Raw genomic sequence first — 22,926 nt, 5'->3', positions numbered from 1 at the left:
TATGGGCCAAAAGGGGCATCATCCATCCACATGGTTGATCAGCTATACTAATAGAGAAGTATCCAGATCTGTTTTTACAATACTGTGATGGTTGGATTTAGGGTTGGGGTAGGGGTAGACGTTAATAAAATACAATTAATGGGAAATTTAATAAATAATATAAACTGGTTAATCAGCTATACTAATAGAGAAGACTCAAGATCCAGGACGTTTTTTACATACTGGTGATGATTTGGTTAAGCATTGGGGTAGGGGCAGACATTAATAAAATACAATTCATGGAATATATAATAAATAATATAAATAATTCTTGTTAACTTCTGTCCGCAGCCGTATGCGATCTATAGACCTTATAGATTTTAAGGGATGTAAACAAAAACAATGGTCCCATTGAATTTCCTGTTTTACAGTTTTAATTTCTTTAGTTTTAGAGAATCTAAAAAGAGCCACATATTTATAAATAATGTTATGATAGCTGCTTTAGCATGAAGTTCTGATTGAATTCTCTCTTGTTACAGTTATGAAATGGTTTGATAACAAGCAGGAAATGTTCATGGGCCAAAGACATCACTACATTGAAATGGTCTATAGCTGTTTACCCATGTGGATGGATAACAGCCTTCTGAGCTTACCAGTCCATGCAGAAGGCCCCTACTAGCCCATATCTATCAGCTGATAACCACTGATAATGCCCATTCAATCGAGTCATAATATTCAAATCGGCTCCTCAGGGTCTAATATGGACAAACCAATGCTGGGTTAATTTTTTAATGCCCAACTGTTCCGTTTGTCCATATTTGACCCAGCATTGGGTTCGAATAACATTACATAGGTTACTAGTAGCCATTCATTCAATACAAATCTAGTTTAAACAGACAATAGTTATTTCAATATACTATTACTGTTCTGTTTTTACTACTAACTACTAACAAGTGTAGAGTTTGTTTTTACATTGATGTTGATCAATGAGATAACAGTGAGAGCTCCACACTTTGACTAGTGTGTATTGTTTTTATAGAATAGTAGTATCCATTTTGGATACAACCAAGTAGTTATCCCAATAGTGATTAGTAATTTATTTTAAAATTGCAACTAATAATGTATTAAACACATAGAATAGATGCTGGTAGCTAATCAATAACATTTGTGTAACAAAAAGGTACTATCTATTGAATATGTACAATTAAATAATAAAAAAGTACAAGTATATAATAAATGAGTACTAGTATTTAACAACACAGGCTCATTCTGAAAAAGCCTTATATTTCAGGAGACCGCAAATTATATTGGTACGTATGGCTTCATTTCATTTTTAAAACGAACACTACAGGGCAGTATGACGCCATTCCTTTTCGTGTTTACCAGCTAGCTGCTTACCTCCATATGGACAGCTTTCCTGTTGTAACCAGTTTGTCCTATTAGCTTGCCATGTTTGTCGGTGGACTTGAGACGCAGAGAGGAGTTTACCATGATGACGAGGATTGAGTCCAGTGAAAAACAGTTGCAGAAAGTGGGGAAGACAAAAGCAGAATCCAAAAAATAAAATAAAATAGTAAATAACAGGGTGAGAATGTGGTAAAATCTGAAAACACAGTAAAAATCATACGAGGGCTTTTCTTTTTCTGGATTGCTTTTGAAAATTGTTGGTTGGGTTTAGGGAAGGGGGTGGGCGAGTCAATCAATAAAATTGGTTGGGTTGAGGGAAGGAGGGTGGGTCAGTCGATTAATCAGTCAATCAGTCAGTCATTTGAGAGTGGCCTCTGGTGGATTTCTGTGAGAACAGCAGAAACGAATGGCACTTGCAAGAAAATTTTGAGATCTCAAAAAGCGTACACAGTGGCCTCTTGTGGATTTGCAAAAACAAAAACTGCAAAAAACAAAACAAAACAAAAAAAAACGTACCTCCTGGGACGTATTACGCAGTCTCCAGAAATTTATATAGAGAAATGTTTTCAGAATGGGTTGGTATTTAAAGATAGGTACTGCTCCCCAAGACTTTTTGTATTTAAAAGATGTCTAATAGACATCTAAACATATGTATTGGCTAAAACAATGATATTAATAATCCAAAAACAAACTAGTAAAACAGACTTCACTTATAGTAAGTTACTTCTATTTGATGACTAGTGTATTTTTACACAATCATTTGACAACTGACAGCACAAAATTGACAGCACACTACCAGTGTGCAGCATCCATTTGGATGATGCGACAGCAGACACAGGACAACGGCACTATAGGTGGAGTGGAGAGACAGTGATAGAGCCAATTCAGTGGATGGGGATGATTGAGAATCTAGTATCTAGGATCTTTTGAATAAATATTAGTAGGCTATCTTTTAATAAGGACTTGTCATGTATACTAGCCTAACCACTTGTGTCTAAGTTCTAGTATCTTAAAAAATAGGAACTACTGGCTAATGAATAAATAATATTTTTAAAAGGATCTAGTGTCTAAAAATAGGTAGCTACTAGTAGCATAAAAATGGATTCAAGTACAGTCTATTGACAGAATCTTAAAACGGCTTGCCATAATCCAGGCTAAATCAACACAAGCGTGTCAAACGCCATTGGATGCTCTTTCTGCAGTGCATCCATGAGTGCAATACATAAATATCAGTTGCGGTTGGCAGTTCTCTGTATTGCAGAACTCACTGTCATTCTCTGAATGCTGTGTAGTTCATGCACTGGGGCAGGCAGTGGAGCTGAGAGAAGCAGAGATACACGTGTCTCTGAAACCACGCCACTCTCTGATCTGCTGCTCTCGACAGGAGGAGGGCAGACGCTCCAGCTGCCGTGCACGGAGGTGAAGAGATGGTGCCAGCGTTCCCTTTAGTACACGCAAGGTGTACCTACAGGAAACACAGAAGAAAAATTGCATGGATGACATCTAAACAATGACAGATAGACCATACGCACATGATGCTAATGCTTAACTTACCTTGGTAGTAAAGCAACAACTGTTGTTAAAACACAGACGAGGTAAAACATGGGATCGGCCATTTGCTTGTGCATGATCCAGTAAGGGTCAGACGGAGGGTTGCAACTAATGCAGATGGCACTGTAGGCCAGAGTCAGTATGAAGTAAACCAGCACACTGCCAACCATGATCACCCAATGTACCACCGTCTGCCAGGCAAACAAAGGACAAATACATACCTTTAGACATGCCTTTATTCTGTTGACTAGACATAGTTAATTCTGTCATTTTTAAGGTCAAATGTTAACAGTGGAGATTAAAATTGGAGAACAACCTGCACTTTTAGAGGTCACTATTAGGGAGTTTTTAAGCACATTTTCAAAGACACTTTATAAAAAATAGGCTTATTTTATAACTCCCCAAGAGGTAAACAATTCAGCTGTGCTATTTTTGTATCTATCCAGCAAATTTCTAGTTCTGGTGGGAAAACTTTTAGCTTAGCTTACACTCAAAAATAACTTTTTTTGCTTGTTTAAACTACTTAATTAATCTACTAAGGCCCAAGTTGTTTTTTACATGCATTTTTTTTATTTCTCTTAGCTGTTTGGGCTTATTAGAACCTAATTAGAATAAAAATCTGAGTATCATCTTTTTATATGATGTACTTTTGGAAAAAATGATGTCCATTTTTGTGGACTCGTGGTCTGAATTTACAAAAAACACTTTTTCCTGACTGTTTTGTAATGTAAATTTAACATGGAAAATTCTTTGAACATGTTTTGACTATGAGAGAGTAAAAACAAAATGTTTTCCTCGTTTTGGACAGTTAAAAAAAGTGTTTGGGACATTTCATATGCTGCAAAACAGTTGCAGGATGACACTGTATGTCTGTAACAAAATATAAAACATTCAAAGTATTTTAAATAGCCACTTAAGAGCTAAAATGTGCTGTCCACGTATGTGGACACTCAAGCACTAGGAGGTTAAAATGACCTGAAACAACACAATTTTTGGGATTTCATTTGGGACAACTTGATTTTTCCACATAAATTTGTTAAAATTTTAGTTAACTTAATCGCTTTGTGTTGGGTCAGCATGAATGAATTATGTGGAACCCTGCATTTTTTTTACAGTGTAGCATAGATCATTGAATCGGATTAGACCATTAGCATCTTTCTCAAAATGAGCAGAGTTTCAATAATTTTCCTCTTTATAGCTTGACTCTTCTGTAGTTACATTTGTCACTAAGACTAACAGAAAACCTAGTGGCTATTTTCTAGCCCGAAATGGCTATAGTAGGCAACATTTTTAGTGGATAAAAATCTTTCATCAAAGTTGTTTTAAAACTATTGAACAACATCCATTCTAGTCCTAGGGCAATTTAGAAAAATGTTTTGATCCACCTCAAATGTTGACTACTTTATAACTTCATTCTGGCATAATAATCAAGGAACTTTGCAGCTGTACAATGGCTGGAGCAGGCGCAATGATATTACAACTTAACTTTCAGTTTCACCACCTTGCACAAGGAGTGTTGTGCTTCGTCATTTTATATCAATAAAATGAGCAAATCTATCATGGTTTAGCTACAATGACCATAGCTTAAAATGTTTATATGAACAAAAGCATAATTACTAGACTTTTACTATAAGAAAAGAATAGTTTATTTTTGTTAATCTAATCCTGGACTATACTGTATATTTTAAGCAGGACAGGCATGTTTTGGCAAAAACCAAAAATACATTGTAAGGGGGAAAATCGGCCTAGATTTCCAAAAATCATATGTAAAGGGTTTTACATGAAGATCATGTTCCAGGGTGACATTTTGTAAATTTCTTACCGTAAATATTTTTAAAATTTTTTTTTATAGATTTAGTTTTTCCTTTATTAGATAGGACAGTAATTAGACAGGAAGAGAAGTGGGTAAGATCGGGAAATGTCCTCAAGCCAAGATTTGAACTCTGGATGCCCATCATGCTGACTTAAAATAATTTTTTGATTGGTAATGTGTATTCTTAAGCAATTCATTTAAACAACTTTAAAGGCAATGTTTTTCAGAATGCTCAGACTCCAAAATTTCAGACAGTTGTAACTTAGCCAAAAATTGTCCTACGCTAACAAATTATATGCATCATAGGAAAGCTCATTGATGTATAAATCTCAATTTCCAAAAATCATTTGTACCTGGTTTTGTGGTCCAGATTCACAAAAGTAAAATTCATTAATTCATTTTCATTTCGGCTTAGTCCCCCTACCAAATCTGGGGTTGCCACAGCAGAACGAACCGCCAACTTTTTCAGCACATGCAGCGGATTCCATTTAGTGGCTTCCCTTCCAGCTGCAACCCATCACTGGGAAACAACCATACACACTCATTCACACACATACACTACAGACAATTTATCTTACCCAATTCACCTGTACTGCATGTCTTTGGACTGTGGGGTAAACCAGAGGACCCAGAGGAAACCCATGTGAACACGGGGAGAACATGCAAACTCCACACAGAAATGCCAACCGACCCAGCTAAGGCTCGAACCAGCGACCTCCTTGCTGTAAGACGACAGCACTACCTGCTGCGCCACCACGTCACCCACAAAAATACAACTTTTTTGTAAAAAAAATAAAATAAATAAATAAACTACAAAAAATAACATCTGAAGAGTTTTGGACATAACTAACAATAAGTAGAAATGCAGGAAAGGTCCAGCCAAATATGGTGTGGCTGTGGGGCAGAGAAAATTGTATTGGACTTGACAACAAACCCATAACCCGTAAGTAAATGCTGTTACTCATTTTGTATGCGTAAAAAAAACTAGCCAATCACAAAATAAGCTGTTTTTGTAGTCTTAGAGGTACAAGTAGCAAAACCAGTGAGAGTCAAGAAACACTGACCAAATAGGAACAAGGGAACACAAAAAACAGTTTATCAAAATTCTTTCATTCACATTTACATTTTTTGAATGTTAATCTGTAAAGAAAATGTTGCGGTGAGATGATGGATGCAGTGTGATTTTGCTATGAACGATGAAGTGGAGCGTAAACTCACCCAGCTCTTGATTTCAATGGCCAGATGCAGGATGATGGTGAACAGAGAGACTGTGTTCATGGGAGTGCCAAATGAGAAGATGCCGATGTCTGAATCGTTGTACGTCTTGAGAAAGTACAAGCAGCGATCAGACAACGCGTAACTCCAAAACACATGCTACTGACACAGACATGAGACTGAACAGATGTTCTTACCCAGTATGGAATAAAGAAGCACACCAGACTCTGATAGAAAGCATCAAGAATTGCAATCCAAAACGTTGAACGTCTGTATCCCTGTAATCCAACATTGAAAACATTATTCCTTTTAAGGCAAATCACTGCAAGTAAATCTGAACTAATAGTTATGGTAATTAATACAAATTAAAGAGCCCATATTATGGGTTTTTGAAAATTCCCCTCCATGTAGTGTGTAACACAGCTCTAAGTGAAGTGAAGTATCCAGCTATGGCTTAAATCTGTTAGTGTACAGTGTTTAAAACTGTTGATTCATCTATAAAAGAGTCGACTCATAGTGCTTCAAACGAGTCGCCTTGATACCGATTCATTAGGTGTTTCGCCATGACGTACGAACGAAACCAAGTTATTCACGTGCACGCGCAAACCCGGGAGATTTCAAACCTGTGGCCCCGCCCTTTGACGCAGAAACCCAGACACACACACACACACACACACACACACACACAAACATGCCGGTCGATTGAAGTCACACTGCAGATGGATATATTGAGTCTCTACCCAAACATGAAACCTCAGCATTATAGCCAAGCAGTTGGAAACTACTGGACACTTCTGGAAACTACATGCTACAAAGAATACTTCATCAGCGTTTGTTAAAGGAAGGATCAGTAAAGAGTAACTTACTGATGGACGTCAGGATGGATTTTTCTTCCTCCATTTCTCAAGTGTAAGTACGTGCGATTAAAGTTGCCTCGTTGACTCTAGCTTGCAAATGTATTTAGTTGTGAATTGTTACTTGTAACCGCGTGTACTGTATCAGGTTAACTGGCTATATTCTCTTATCGCGTGCAAAGTCACGTTAAAAACGCGACGCGTGCTGCTTTGTTAACGGAGCTCCGTGGACGAGGAGTAGTGTGTGTGTCTGTGTGTATGCGTGTGCGCGCGCTGTCGTCCGGAGGTGTGTGTGTGTGTGTGTGTGCGTCGTCCGGAGCAGGGTTAACTGCGTGTGTGTGTTTGTGCAATATGTGTGTGTGTGTCTGTGAAAAGAGCAGAGTGAGAAGCTAGGAGATCTCCTCAACTGTTTTTGGAGTTTTTGCTCAATAAAATAGTCAGTCGTCTGTATTTTCAAGTCCATAGTCTGTATTTACATTGACCCACTGGCAGCTAAAATCCACGCCTACACTATCGAGCGTGTATGAACTGTGATTACTTTTATATTGCTGATTAGCTGTTTGGCATTTCACTCTCTGACTGAAGGCAGTCGACCAATCGCAACAGGCTGTGATTGGTCCAATCAGCGCAGATTAGCTTCGCGCTAAGGAGGGGTTTGGGAACAAATGAATCACTGGACGATTCATACAGGAGTCGCTGGGATAATTAGGTAAAAATAAATGCAGATTATAAGACTATAAAAGTGTTTTTTGACCTTGCATGCATATTAAACTGTTGTTGGAGACCCTTACAACCAAGATATGACCCTATTTCATGTATAATATGGGCTCTTTAATACTAATAGTAATTATACTTAATCTGTGATTACTTTAATACCTGCACACATTTTATGGATTACAAGTAGTAGGGCCGGCAAAAGATTCTGACGGTATGATAACTAGGAATGTCCAGATTCGATCATTTGAGCAGAAATCCGATCTCACGGTTTCAGACTAGATCAAAAGCAAACATTACCTCCCGATCAGGACTTAAATTGTGGAAAATGCGAGTATGTCGGCGGTCTGATGACGACAACTCAATTTGAAATGCTATCTAGCCACTATTTCACAGAGAAAGCTCTGCCAACCCTTTAGAAGAAGATTTCTGACAAACTACTTGTCCTGTTATAAGATGTACCCCATGTTTTGCTCACCACAGACATATGAAGGTTGTCCGTAGCTTCCATGTCTCTACTAGGCCTTACCACAACAATGGATTGACTCCATCCTGGATCTGTTTCTTTGCTCTTCTTTATTCTTTTTTTATGCATTATAGAAGTATCGGATCAGTTTTTAATATCGGTAGATACTGATAGACTCGGACTCGAGGGCAAAAAAGCCTGATAGGCACATCCCTAATGATAACCTTGAATAAAAACATCACAGTTTGACGGTATTGTGATTACTGCTCTAAAATAAATATTATTTTTAAATGTCTGGGTTAAAAACAAAAAACTTTTTCCCTCTTTCAACACAAAATACTTTATTTTATGAAACATTAAACTAAATGTCAGGCTGACTAATTTAAATGAACCATTGACTTCTGCAGTCTTTATCAGATTCAAAAACCCAGATTTCTTTACAATTTTAAACAGCATCTTTGGATATCTTTTCTGTTGGAGATACTGTTTTCCTAAAAACAACCAAAAAAATTTCTTTTTTTTACATATACCGCAGTAACAGAGTAGCAAAACATTTTGGCGGTTTTAAAACCTTGACTTCTCAAAATCGTGGTATCCCATGCCTAATTACAAATTTTCTAAATATGTCATGTTTACATATGCAAATAATGCATTATTTAATTACATATGCAGTAATTTGTATACATTTCTAGACAAAATATTGAATGAAAGCATTAAAATTCTTGTTCTTTTTTTGACATATTAGAGCAGGCGTGTCCAAACTCGGTCCTGGAGGGCCGGTGTCCTGCTGAGTTTAGCTCCAACTTGCTTCAACACACTTGCCAGGAAGTTTCTAGTATGTCTAGTAAGTGCTTGATTAGCTGGCTCAGGTGTGTTTGATTAGGGTTGGAGCTAAACTCTCCAGGACACTGGACCTCCAGGACCGAGTTTGGACACCCCTGTATTAGAGTCAAATGATTTTACAAAGCAGATTTTCAGAATCTTTTTTTTTCACTCTATAATTCATAAAATATTGTGAATGGCCAGAAAAGAAATTTTTGTAGAGCATCCCAACAATGTTGTATATAATCTGACAAATGACATATGAACAAAGAACTCTGAAAAAGTGTAAGAAAATATATGGATATTATGATATGAATAACATTGTACAGCACAGTGGCTTTGTGAAGAAGAAAAAAAGTAACACTTTATAATAACTACACACTATGAATTATCTATTAAGCATTAGCAAATAGTGAAATCATTATTTGTGGAACTTTAACTGTACATTAATAGCCGTTAGTAAGCAGTTTATAAATACACCTACAAATGCAGCGATCTTGACTTACAAATTATTTGTAAATAATCTATTCAATTAAAAATGTGCTTGTATTTAAGAGTAGTTGAGGGCTTTTAGAATCATTCAGAATGAGTCAGTAAATGATTAATAAACTATTCAAATCAACATTTATATACCTTATTACTCAGGCATATAGTAATGATTACTATGTATGTTAATAAATGCTTTATTAACACAACTTCATCCAGTTTTGTGACCTAATCTTAAGTGAGGACTATTCATGCTTATAAATCCCTTATAAATTACATTTAAAGGCTCAGTATCAAATACTGAGAAAATACCAAAAAATAAGATTATTGTTAACTTCAAACATTGCCGAATAACAAGAGTGCCAAAATAAAGTTATGAAATAAATACAATTAAATAAAATTTAATCAATTCTTTTCTTAATTTTGTTTTTGTTTTTTGCTTGTAAATATGCAATGCTTACTTAAATAATAAAAAAATATTAAACTACAATCATTAAGCACATTATAAATATGCTGGTAACACTTTACAATAAGGTTCATTAGTTAATGCATTTACTAACATGAACTAAACATGAACAACACTTGTACATCATATTTGAACATTTATTAATGCATTATTAACATTCAAGTCCATGCTTGTTAACATTAGTTAATGCACCATGAGTTAACATGAACTAACAATGAACAAGTGTATTTTCATTAACTAACGTTTATTAACATGAATAATTATTGTAGTAAATGTATTGTTCAGTGTTTGTTCGTGTTGGTAAATGATTACTTAACATTAACTAATGAACCTTATTGTGAAGTGTGACCAATGTGCTTATAAGTCAAGAATAGAGCATTTGTATCTGCAGTTATAAACAGCTTGCTAACATCTGTTAATGTAGAGATAATGCTTAACAGATAATGAATTAACTATTTGCTAATGCTTAAAAAATTATTGATTGTGTGTAGTTTATAAAGTGTTACCAAAAAAAAAATGTAAAGAAAATTTGTGTGAAGATTTATTGTAATTGAAATCTACAGACACAAATAAATGAAATTTTTAATATAAATTAAAATGTTTAAGTATAAACATTTTAATTTATATTAAAAACATAATTTGAATAAACTAATAAAAGAAACAATTAAAAGTTTGCTTTGGATGTTGCCTCACCTTAAGGAAAAACAAGAAAATACTGTAAATTATCACATTTCATGAATATTATGTATATTAGTTCTGAATTTAAAAAATGTTTTTTTTTAAAATGACCAGAGATCTTGCATAGAAAATATAGTCTGTGATATTTGTAGAAGCTATATGTTTCTATGGTTCCTTTAATGACCCCTCATTACCATGGTCAGCTACTTGTAACCATGGTTTCTATAAAACTGCATGCAGCATTTTTTAAAAATATCTGAATACATTTAGATTTAGAAACAAATATTGGGTTAAATTAAATTCTGATTCCAAGTCCCTAATTCCATTTTTAAAATTGTAATTAAAATAGCTCAAAGTGAGTGAATGCAGAAGTGCAGTATTGACAGCCAGTGTTTCCTCACCTCTGAGTGCTGTCCTCTCCTGTAAAGCTCAGGCAGGCTCAGTAAAGTTGAATCTGACACCTCCTTGTCCATTATGCCAAACATGATGGGAGGAGCAGAGGTGAAGAACAGGTTGAAAAATATCATGAGCCAGTAGTCGATCATGGCTGTGCCGGAGAAGCCACAGAAGAACTGATACCAGAAGAGCAGATTCACATATGCCTGCATGCGGGAAACCACTCTGGTTATTTCGTAAATGTTGGTGCTGGTTATTTTATTATGTGTACAGAAAATAACTGAATGCAATTAAAAAGTTTCATTTAAGAAGCAAATGTGACATACAGTTGTTAATTCTAAACAACTGTATTTCATGCACATAATATAAGAAATAATGAGATATACAGTTGAAGTCAGAATCATTAGCCCCCCTGAATTATTAGCCCCCCTGTTTATTTTTTTTCTCTCAATTTCTGTTTAACGGAGAGCAGATTTTTTTCAACACATTTCTAAACATAATAGTTTTAATAACTAATTTTTTATAACTGATTTATTTTATCTTTGCCATGACGACAGTAAATAATATTTGACTAGATATTTTTCAAGACACTTGTATACAGCTTAAAGTGACATTTATGGTTAATTAACTAGGCAGGTTAGGGTAATTAGACAAGTTATTGTATTATGATGGTTTGTTCTGTAGACTATCAAAAAATATATATTATATAAAATGCCCTTTCTCTGTTAAACATCCTTTTTTTAAAAAAAAATTCAAAGGAGGGCTAATAATTCTGACTTCAACTGTATCTTATTTTACACACTCTAATATTTCCCAAGTTTTTCAACACTTTATTCAACATGATATTAAACTCATTTGTAGTAACTATTTTCGTTTGTCGTTGTTATGATGACAGTACATAATATTTTACTAGTGCAAGATACCTGTATTGAGCTTTGCTTAAAAGTTTAATATAGTTAAGTTAACTAAGCGAGTTAGGTCAACTAGACAAGTTATTGGACAATAGTGGTTTTGTTGAGTATCCCATCAAAAAAAAGAAATCCTTAATAATATTGACCTTAAAGTAGTTAAAAAAAAAAAAAAGTTAATTGTTACATTTTTAAATGTCATTAATATTATATGTATTTACTAACATGAATTAATAGTGTACAATACTTCTACAGCATTTATTAATCCTTCATACATTTACTTATGCATTATTAAAATTCACACTAGTGCTTGCTAAGATTAGTTAATGCAGTTAATGTGAACTAACATGAACTAACAACAATCAACTTTATTTTCTTGAACTAACATTAACAAAGGTGAATAAATACTGTAATTAATTTATTGTTAATTTTAGTAAATAAAGTAATTACCATTAACTAACACAACCGTATTATAAATTGTTACCGGAAAAATTATTTCATTCAATTAAATGTATAACATGTGCATTAACCCTAACATTTTTCTGGAAACTGTAAATAAATGATGTTTCCCAAGAAACAGAAATCATTTGTAACAATTACATTCTTCATTGATGAAATAAAAAGGTTTATAGAGACCTTTTGCATAATTGCAGCATTAAGATACAGTTTAGCCAGAACAAGATGTTCTGAAGAAATACATATGCTGCGTGAACAACTTTGTGAAATAGAGCTTTTCACACTTAAACCAGCTAACCTTGAGTCTTTTTAAATTCCAGGAAAACAATATCTTGCTGTATCTGATGCATTTCCTGTCACTATTTGATGTCTTTCTCCTCAAGCAGTCAAATAATTGATTATATATATATATATATATATATATATATATAACATATAAAGTGTCCATGACAGTCCAAGCTCATATATATGAGGCATAAGATGTTGGGCTCTCAGTTGCAAAACACCTAGCCATAACATTCTATTCTACATTGTACAGATTTAGTACTGCAATGCTGGGTTAACGTTGCAAAAGCAGTGATTGTTGATTTTTACCTTGTTTTGAAGTAAAACTTCAAACTCCACTTCTAAATTACAAGTGTGAAATGTTCATAGTATAGCCTAAAAAGCTAGTTAGTCCAGGATGTTGCGAAGACACGCTAGAGGGCACTATACACATCACATCTGCCACTGACCAGTGCAGTCACACACAGGCTCTAGGTCCCCTCTTGATTACACGCACACAGCTGAAGCTCGTATGAAGCTCGACTATTTACACACCACTCACACACACATCTTTGTTTTTGAGCCCTTGTTTGTTTTACTGTTTATGTTTGTTTTGCTGCCAGCCTCAACTTCTTTTTCTGTTACTACGACTACTCTTTTGGATTACTTTTATGCTACTGTTTGCTCTTGTACCAACCTTGCCTGCCTGACTACTCTTAATAAAAGCTGCATTTGGATCTGACCCTTGTTCAATTCACTGACATGTTGTTAGATGGCTACTAGGATGTCGATACTGTATGTCTTTGTTTTCTTTTAAAATAAAAGCAGTGGTGACACTTACCACATTCTTGTAGAAGAAATAGATGACCATATTGGCGAGTCTTGAGTAGCACCAGTGACCGTGAACCAGCAGCAGTCTTTGCAGGTGTTTGAAGCGTGTGATGGCAAAATCACTAGCCATGACTGCCTGTAGAACAAACAAAATGGTTAAACTCAGCATTAAAAGGAACGTTTTATGCCAATTTTGACAAAAGGTAAAATACATTTTTTTTATAACCTCATGCCTCAGTCATACTAGAGTTTGAGCATGAAAAAATTGTGTTGTACGGCAGGGGGCGGGAATAAACAAGAAGATCGGACATAAAAAAAAAGTGAGTGATGAGTCCATATTTTAAATTTCTGTTCTGAGAGGTCATCTTTTAATCATTGATTGGTCTCATGCAGTCATGTGATGCAATTTTGCAGGTTACAATTCACCAAGTTTTAACTTTGCAACGCAGCGAACTGCATAACTTGTTGCCCAAACTTGCCTGTCCAGTCTGCTCCATTCGCTTGTGTATGAATGGACGTCTATGGGGCAAAAAGTGCAGTGTGACCGCGGCTTTAGACAGATTGTCACTAATTGGTGGGACTTTCCCATTCTAATGACATTTACAAAAGTAAAATGTATATCAAAGTCTTTCTTTACACTTTTTATAAAGTGTGATAATATAAAATATAATTATTACACTTTTACCATTAGAGCCTGTCTATATTTTGCCAAATAGGTCCCTTTATATTCATTGTATTTATTCATTCATTCATTTTCTTGTCAGCTTAGTCCCTTTATTATTCTGGGGTCGCCACAGCAGAATGAACTGCCAACTTATCCAGCACGTTTTTACGCAGCGGATGCCCTTCCAGCCACAACCTATCTGTGGAAAACATCCACACAAACACACACACACACACATACACTCATACACTACGGACAATTTAGCCTACCCAATTCACCTGTACCGCATGTCTTTGGACTGCGGGGGAAACCGGAGCACCCGGAGGAAACCCACGCGAACGCAAGCCGAACATGCAAACTCCACACAAAAACAGCAACTGAACCGAGGTTCGAACCAGCGACATTCTTGCTGTGAGGCGACAGCACTACCTACTACGCAACTGCGTCGCCATCTATTGTCAGTAAATATATTGTATTTTCTGTTTCACTCAAATATGTCACAATAGGAAGGGGGGAAATGCAATTTATGTTTTATAGAGATTTAAAGAGCCCACGTGTAAAAATATTAAGCTGTCTATGAAAGCCTGTCCACAATTTTGAAATATACATTTATTCATTTAGAAGATGCAATTAAATTTGGGGGTGGTGGTGTGTGTTTGTCTGAATAACATGTCTTTCAAATGAGACATTAAACCAAGGTCCTGACTCTTTGTGGTCATTAAAAATATCATGGCACTTCTAGTGAAGAATAGGGGTGTAACCCCAGAGTCCTGGCCAAATTCCCCATCCCCACCCACCAAATTGGCTCTTTCACTGTCTCTCCACTTCACCAATAGCTAGTGTGTGGTAAGCACACTGACGCCGTTGTCCTGTAGTTGCTGTTGCATCATCCATGTGGATGCTGCACACTGGTGGTGGTGTGGAGAGACCCCCTTTATGATTGTGAAGCACTTTAAGTGTATGGCCATAAATGATAAATGCGCTATATAAATACACATTACAGTACAGTACAGTACAATAACACAACTAAGAACTGGGTTAGTAACTGTACTGTGATGTTAGTAACTGTAACTGGCCGCAGCAATCAGATACTATGACAAAGTTGGAGACCTTGGGGTGTTACAAACTGTACCAAAAAAGCAGAGAACTGTGTGTTGGGTGAAATTACGAGAGTTTCCTGGGAGAAATAACAAAATGGGAGGGTGGCGGGAGATGGGTCTGAAATACAGCAGACTCCTGGGAAAATTGGGAGTGTTGGCAGGTTTGACATAAACACACTCACACATACACACACACACACACACACACACACACACACACACACACACACACACACACACACACACACACACACACACACACACACACACACACACACACACACACACACACACACACACACACACAAAAGTGTGTCTTGTACAGGGGCTTTATCAAGCTCACTCATCTGTGTTAAGCACACTCAGTACTGCACAGTGTTTTCCAGAAACTTGGCTCATTTATAAAAAAAGTGCATGGTACAAAATAAACAGGAAGTGTATTGTTGGACAAATAAACAATTGAGTTTTGATGAAACAGATACATTTTAGATGTTTCTTAAAAATGGCTAGAGACTCAGCTGTTCACATACAGTTTGGCAAGTTGTTCCACCAGTATGGAACATTGAAGGTGAAGGTCTTACGATTGATTTTGTTGCCCATTGGGATGGAACGACAAAGCGATGATCTGAAGCAAAGTCCTGCCAGGCACATAAACCTGAAGTTGTGTGCTCAAGTAGGTGGATACAGAGCCTTTGATGTGACAAGCAATTGGCAGCAAGTGTAGACTGATAAATAAAGGTGTGACATGCACTCCTTTAGGTTTATTAAAGACTACTGCATTCACAATCAGCAGATTTCTTGATGGTGTTGGTTGGGAGGCCAACAGAGCATTGCAATAGTTCATCCTGGACAGGACAAGAGCCTGGACAAAGAGTTGAGCAGCATGTTCTCATGGCAAGAATATAATCTATCTCCTTATACTACAGAGCAAATCAGCACAAATTGGCAGTTTTAGCAATACATTTCAACAAAATCAAATAAATGGGATTTTTAAACTTGCTCTCGAGACACTCACGTTTGTTCTCACACATGAAACAAACGCTTAATATTTTAAAGCTAATGCAGAAAGAGATGTTTTAAATTTAAGGACTGTAATTGCAGTCAGGCTTACAAACACTGAAACTAACAGCCATATTTGTGTAGTCTGTGATGCACTTTCTAAACATATTCTGTACTGTTGCTTTCTTACTGCTTACATTCCTGTGTTTAATTATGTTATTTAATTATGTTATTAAAATGAGAAAGCATAACACATACTATTTACATATTGATCTAATACGCATTCTTTATCACTTTAGGCTACACATTTATTTCTAACTTTTTTTTTTCACTTCTAATCAAAGTATAAAAAACTTATTGTATAGCAAACATTGAGTGTATTTAGACCTTGAAACATGTTCAGCCTCTTATACATTATTTGTGCAAACATTAGCAATGAATGGCTGTCTGGAGTTCACCTAGTGGCCAATGCTACGAAAGTTTCAAAATTCTATAGAGCCCATTTTAAAACACTCCTGACTGAATTAAGGTCTTACTGACTAAGACATCATTTCAGGGCCTTTACCTGAAAATGACTTAAAAAACACAACAATACAAACCTGCATGCCTTCTTGTCCAGAAACTCCGATTCCAACGTCTGCAGCTTGAATCATGTTCACATCATTGGCGCCGTCCCCTAAAGCGACACAACTCATAATGTATCACAACAGAAAAAAAAACAATGCACTTCACAAAAAGTAATCTTATAAATGATTTCAGAAACCCATTCACCTCCAATCATAGGTTTCATTACCTACAGCAAGGGTCATGACCCTCAGTTTCTGCCGGATAACTTTGACCACACTACTCTTCTGCAGCGGCGTCACTCGACAGCAGAGCACTGCGCGGCAGTGTTTGCAGAGCTCCACAAATTGCTCCACCAGGTCCTCCGACAGGGCCATGTTTAGAGTTGGCCCATCTATCACCAGCCCGATACTGGGTTCCATCAGTGGGCCAGTAAATGTTGAGTTATAACCCCTAAACTGGGGGTCCAAACCAAGTCCGCCCCAAGTTCGTCGCACCTCGCTCAGCGTATCTTCTAATCGCATTTTACACACCGACTGCAAAAAAAAAGGATTACATCTCACATTTGATCATATTTATGACAGTTATTGCTATTTGAAAATTTGGTGTTGACAAGATTTGATAATGTTCAGCTTATTCTCACCATATTATTTAATCAAAAATACAACGTGAATTTTACAATTTGTTGCTATTTTTAGCCCAGCACAACCCTAATTTTCAAGTTTTGCGGCACGTTGTTTGAATAGCAAATCCATTTGCACAGCTTTGTGGACTCATGGCTGTTCCGGTCAAAAAAGGAGGTGTGTTAAGGCGCATCGTTAGCACGTTGCTATTTTGAGAAACTGAAATTGACCACGCCATTGACCAACTAACAGCTGGTCTAAAGTCCAGCACAAAGTGCATTAGTTATGTGCCTATGTGGGTCCAAATGCTTACACATTGCTTAATACACACAGGATGAACAACAATACACATTTTTTTAGCGTTTATAGCGGGGCAATTAATGGCGGAGGGGCTAAAGAGCAGGGAAGGGGGTTGTCGAGAAAGTCAAGAGCGTTGGGGAGTCACAATAGAAAGTGAAAGTGAATAGCGGACGGGGGAGCAGGGGCGGTTGAGGAGGGGGATCGGCTAAATGAGGTGCCAGATCAGATTTCAGAGGTGCTGGATTCGGCTGGTTCCGGCACAAATTAAGCCCTGGACGTGTATTTGGATAGACTAAAAACAGTTTTTTGACCACATTTCAAACAAATCTTTGCGCTTAGCGAACAAAATTAAATATGTAGGCTAAAGGATATCTTCAGTAGAATGTGTACAACACTGTTTCCTTATCCACAAAAGTAGAGTAAAAGTAAAGAGAAAGTTAAGAGGCTGGCGCTTTCTTTATTCTCGCGCAGCAGATGGTCTGTTTAACCGTTTTCTCTCTAGTGATGCATTCAGTTTTTCCTTTAACAATATCCGCCAAGTAAATGTGCCATGGTTTGACACAACTGACTCTTAAAGGGAATAAGAGATGAGACTCTGATTGGTTTATTGCACGTTATGGTCAAAACAACTCATTAAGAAAATAAGCACAACCCTGATAGATCATACGCTAGGCGCAAACAGTATTTTTCCATCCTCAAAATAGCAAAAGTGGATTTGAAACACCCTTAATGCTATTGTGCTATGTGCTTTACACTTTTGTGCCGAGATCATAAAATAGAGCCCATAGTGTTTTTACACAGCAAAAAAAAAAAAAAATCTAAACAGCTTCAACTAATTATTCATTTTGAATTCCTCTTTTCATAATTGAATACTCAACTTTGACTTTCTTTAATATCCACAAGTGGAAATTCGTCTTTGGCTTTGCCACATAATTACTTTTAACATTAACAAATATGTCATGTAAAAAAAACAAACACAATACATTCAACATCACGTCACATTAAAAAAACATAATACAATTAACCTTACTCATACTCAAATCTCAGTGTTTAAAACTGTAATGGCAGTTATCAAAAATGACACTTGATATATATTTTTCCTTTCTTTTTGAAGGCAAAAGCTGAAATTTTATATGTGAAGGATGTGAACAATCTCCAATGATGACAAGAACTTTCTGTTTAACTCTCATTTGATACATTTCATTAAATTGTCTTGAATACTCCAATTGTAATTTTGAAGTTGGTTATCTTCATTTAATATATTTAAAGAATCATTTTACTAAGTTAATATAATGTATTGTCTGCTAAGACCAAGCAAGAATATCAGTTAACTAACATTAAAAAAAATAATAAAATTTTTACAGTGTTTACGATTAAAATGTTATTTATTACAGTGATTAAAGCTGAATTTCTGATGATATTATTCCAGTTGTCAGTGTCACGTGATCCTGTTTTAATGAAAGTTCAAAGAAACAGCATTTATTTGAAAATAAATTGTAAGTCTTTGCTGTCACTTTCCCAGCAATGCATCTTTGTTGAATTAAAGTATTACATTCACACGAAAGAAAATGGTACTGACTCCAAACCTTTTAGTGTACCTACTATTTAATTTATTATTTCCCATCCATTTTTCAGTCTAAATGATTTTAAAGATAATGGACTAAAATTGTAGACAAGAACAAAATGTCTCGCCATGATGTCAGCAAGAGATTTCCCATCATGTTTTCAGTTTTTTTCTGAAGATCAACTGCTTCCCTCAGGTGTCTTGTGGCACATGTTTGCGTGACGTCACATCAAGTTGTCAGCATTTCAAATCTTATCTTACACAACATTACCTAAGTGTAGCAATGACAGCACAACCTCATTAATATTCATGAGCTGAGACATGCCATGTCACGAAGCCGCATCCACCCTTAACATGACTGCTTTCAGAATATATCTGGGTTATGTCTAAATTTACTTTTCATGTTACATAAATGGCTTATGATTCCCTCATTTCCAAACAGATTTCCATTTGAGGGATGAACTAAGATGACAAATAATCTTGTACCTTTGGTTAAAAAAAACCTACTAGGGCAATAAAAAAAGTGAAGGTTTTAGATGCATAAGATGATGCGTTTACAAAATGTGCGTAAAACAATATGTGTGAGTCTTCAGGAAGGGATTTAATGTTGAAATGAAAGTAGAACGGTTTCCTGCCCTCCTCAGAAGTGTGAAAATGGGATTACAGAGCAGCAATATGAGCCATTCAAAATGGTGAATGCACTTTTTCTCAGCTCTCTTAAACACAGACTCAGGCAGACTTGAAATGAAAAACAGCATATCTGACAAATTGTTGCAAGCGCATTTATGTGTTTGAACACGCTAAGCAGAACTTCACTCTTGAGGGGATGAACCCTTGCAACACTGAAGCCTCTGTTGTCCCAGATAAACCAATTAACCCTTTTCCTTTTGTGCCGCTTCACTGTTTTAAATCCTAAAAAACACTTGCAACATATGAAAAACACTCAGCTACTCTTAATGACCTGATTATTCCTGTTAAATGACCCGGTTAAATTATGTTAAAGTACCCTTATTATTGTATAATTAAAGGTTACTAATTTTGTTTTTGAGGTCTGCTAAAATAGGTTCAACTTAATTCAAGGTCAAAAAACATGAAATGTAATAATTGTAACATTGCAGCATCAGCTCTTTTTTTTGTTCCAGGGTCTGTTTTTTTAACACATCTTTCCTGAGAGCCTACTGTGCTCTAAATGGTCAGATCTTCCAGTCTGTGATGATTGGACTAGTCTTTATAGCATGTCTTGGAAGCCAAATGCTCATTACCATATCTGAATCATAAGGGGCTGTTTACACGACAACATTTTCAGCAAAAAATAATCTCCTGGAGTATGTGGTAGTGTTGTTGTTGCTCAGGTGTTTGGTAATGCTTTAATTTGGATTCATTCAAATGTAGGTTATTTGGAAAAATTATTGTGTAAACAGTAATTTGGTAATTTTCATTCATTCATTCATTTTCTTTACCACAGTGGAATGAACCGCCAACTTATCCAGCATATGTGTTATGCAACACATGCCCTTCTAGCAGCAACCGATCACTGGGAAACACCCATACACTCTCATTCACACACACACACGGTCAATTTAACTCACCCAACTAACCTAAAGTGCATGTTTTTGGACTGACTGTGGGGGATACTGGAGCACCCAGAGGAAATTTGTTGTGAACATGGGAGAACATGCAAACTCCACACAGAAATGCCAACTGACCTTTATTATTGAATTGCTTTAACAGCATTATTACTACTTTATTATAGCATTATTACTGATGGATTACTGCTTTATTATAGCTTTATTAGTTTTTGCTGAATAATTATTGCTTTATTACTGCCTTATTACTGCATAATTGCAGCTTTATTATTGAATTAGTATTGCTTTATTATTGCTTTGCTACTGCTGTGTTACTGTATATTTATTGCTTTATTACAGCTTTATTTCCACATTATTGTTTAGTACTGCATCATTACAGCTTTATTACTGCTCTGTTACAGACTTGCTACTATATTATTACCGCTTTATAACTGCTTTACTACTGCATTATTACTACAGCTTTAGTAAAGCTTTATACGCTCTATCACCTCATTAGTATTGCTTTATTATAGCTTTATTACTGCATTATTACTGATTTATTACAGCGTTATTACACTTTTTAACAGATTTGTTACTACTTTTACTGCATTATTATTGCTTTAATACAGCTTTAGCACAGCTTTATTATTGAATTGCTTTTACAGCATTAATACTACTTTATGATTTTTACTGCTTTTTTAGCTTTATTGTTTTTACTACATAATATCGCTTTATTACTGCCTTATTACTGCAAAATTACTGATTTATTACTAAATTGGTTTTGCTTTATTACTCCATTGTTACTGCATTTTTACAGCTTTAGTACCACATTTTTGTTCATACTGCATTACTAATGCTTTATTACTGCATTATTTATTATACTTTTAAAAATTTTATTGTAGCATTAATACTGCTTTTTACAGCTTTGTTAGAGCTTTATTACTACATTTCATATGACAGATTAAGGAAGAAAACATACTTTTTTATATAAAGGGTGGGTCAATTACCTTGCCATTGCAAATATACTTAAATTGTGAGAAAAAATATTTTTATTTCTTCTTTGTGAAGTATACGCCACAATCAATTGTTTTGTTCACAACTCTCAATTTATTATTCATGTATTATTAAATTATTAATATTATATAATAATTAAATTAAAATAATATAAATAAAAATAATATTTTATCCAAATATAAAGGATGTTTTAGAGGTTAAATAATAATTATTTTTTTACATTTCTGTGCAAACAACTGCATTTATTTATACTCTTCCATTTTTTTAGACCTGTCACAATCACAAACAGCTACATCTCACCCTATATGAAGGTAACATTCGAAAAGCATTATGGGGCACTTTAATGTCATACGTTAAATAATTCTTCTGATGAAGCTGGTTGACTAACAGAGGCCAAGTCTTTGTTAGGAACAACATTGTAAAAGCATTAGTTAGCTGGCATTGAATCAGCCAGATCAGATACCTTCTTGTTTGTGGTGAAAGTGAACACCAGGTCTTCATGGTCCAGCAGCTTGCAGGAGTAAGCGATGTTGACAGCCGTCTCGGGTTTGTCTCCTGTCAGCACCCAAACCTGCATGCCAGCCCGTCTCAGAGCCTGAATTGTTTCTGGGACGTTTTCTTGGAGCCGATCTTCAATGCCAGTGGCCCCTGTGGGTACACAAGTTAGATCATGTCACCAAACTGTGAAGATGCTTACCATAGAATTGACTTTGAAAGTTACACTAAAATATATCTGTTAATTAACAGTTTACTGTTTTGTGTTGCTTACTTACAGTTGCATTATAGGACCTAGATCTCTGCTCTGATGACTTTTAATGTTAAAAATAAAAAAATTAAAAAAACTCTAACAAAGTGACTTTTATTGACATTTTAGTAGTTTTAAATAATATAATGTATAAGTAATAATGTATAAAGAAATAAGTCTGTAATATAAAAGAAACTGTACTGGCAATTTATTACAAGGTTTTTCAGTTATAATTAAGCATAGACCTATCACAATATCTTTTTTTTTTGTTGTTGCATGATATATTGCACCAAAATATGTGATAAATTATATTATCGTAATTTTAAGACCATTTTATGCCACTCATTATATAAGGACAGAATGACAATATAGTAGCATCACAATGCAAGAACACTCTTCATATTTTATTCTTAAGAATATTTCATTTAATCATAGTAATATTAACAATTTAATAACTAGACATTAGAATCAGAACGTGAAAG

The 22,926-nt window shown here is 35.4% G+C and overlaps 1 protein-coding gene across 1 annotated transcript in view; it reads right to left on the bottom strand.

Moving 5' to 3' along the window:
* Positions 1 to 921: 921 nt before the first annotated feature.
* The window catches only part of atp10b (ATPase phospholipid transporting 10B), a 66,205-nt gene continuing 44,200 nt past the window's right edge, over positions 922 to 22,926 (bottom strand). The window contains exons 13-21 of the mRNA XM_017359117.3: positions 22,163 to 22,347; positions 16,863 to 17,169; positions 16,669 to 16,745; positions 13,317 to 13,442; positions 10,853 to 11,053; positions 6,163 to 6,243; positions 5,969 to 6,073; positions 2,941 to 3,128; positions 922 to 2,851 (exon numbers count right to left, since the gene is read on the bottom strand). Of these exons, the coding sequence (XP_017214606.1) occupies positions 2,680 to 2,851; positions 2,941 to 3,128; positions 5,969 to 6,073; positions 6,163 to 6,243; positions 10,853 to 11,053; positions 13,317 to 13,442; positions 16,669 to 16,745; positions 16,863 to 17,169; positions 22,163 to 22,347 (1,442 nt within the window). The 3' untranslated portion in view covers positions 922 to 2,679. The remainder of the gene's footprint in view (positions 2,852 to 2,940; positions 3,129 to 5,968; positions 6,074 to 6,162; positions 6,244 to 10,852; positions 11,054 to 13,316; positions 13,443 to 16,668; positions 16,746 to 16,862; positions 17,170 to 22,162; positions 22,348 to 22,926) is intronic.

The sequence above is a fragment of the Danio rerio genome, chromosome 14, assembly GCF_049306965.1.
Source record: "Danio rerio strain Tuebingen ecotype United States chromosome 14, GRCz12tu, whole genome shotgun sequence".
Classification (NCBI taxonomy): Eukaryota; Metazoa; Chordata; class Actinopteri; order Cypriniformes; family Danionidae; genus Danio; species Danio rerio.
The sequence above is the reverse complement of the archived record's forward strand: the minus strand, read 5'-3'. Positions and strand labels throughout refer to the sequence as shown.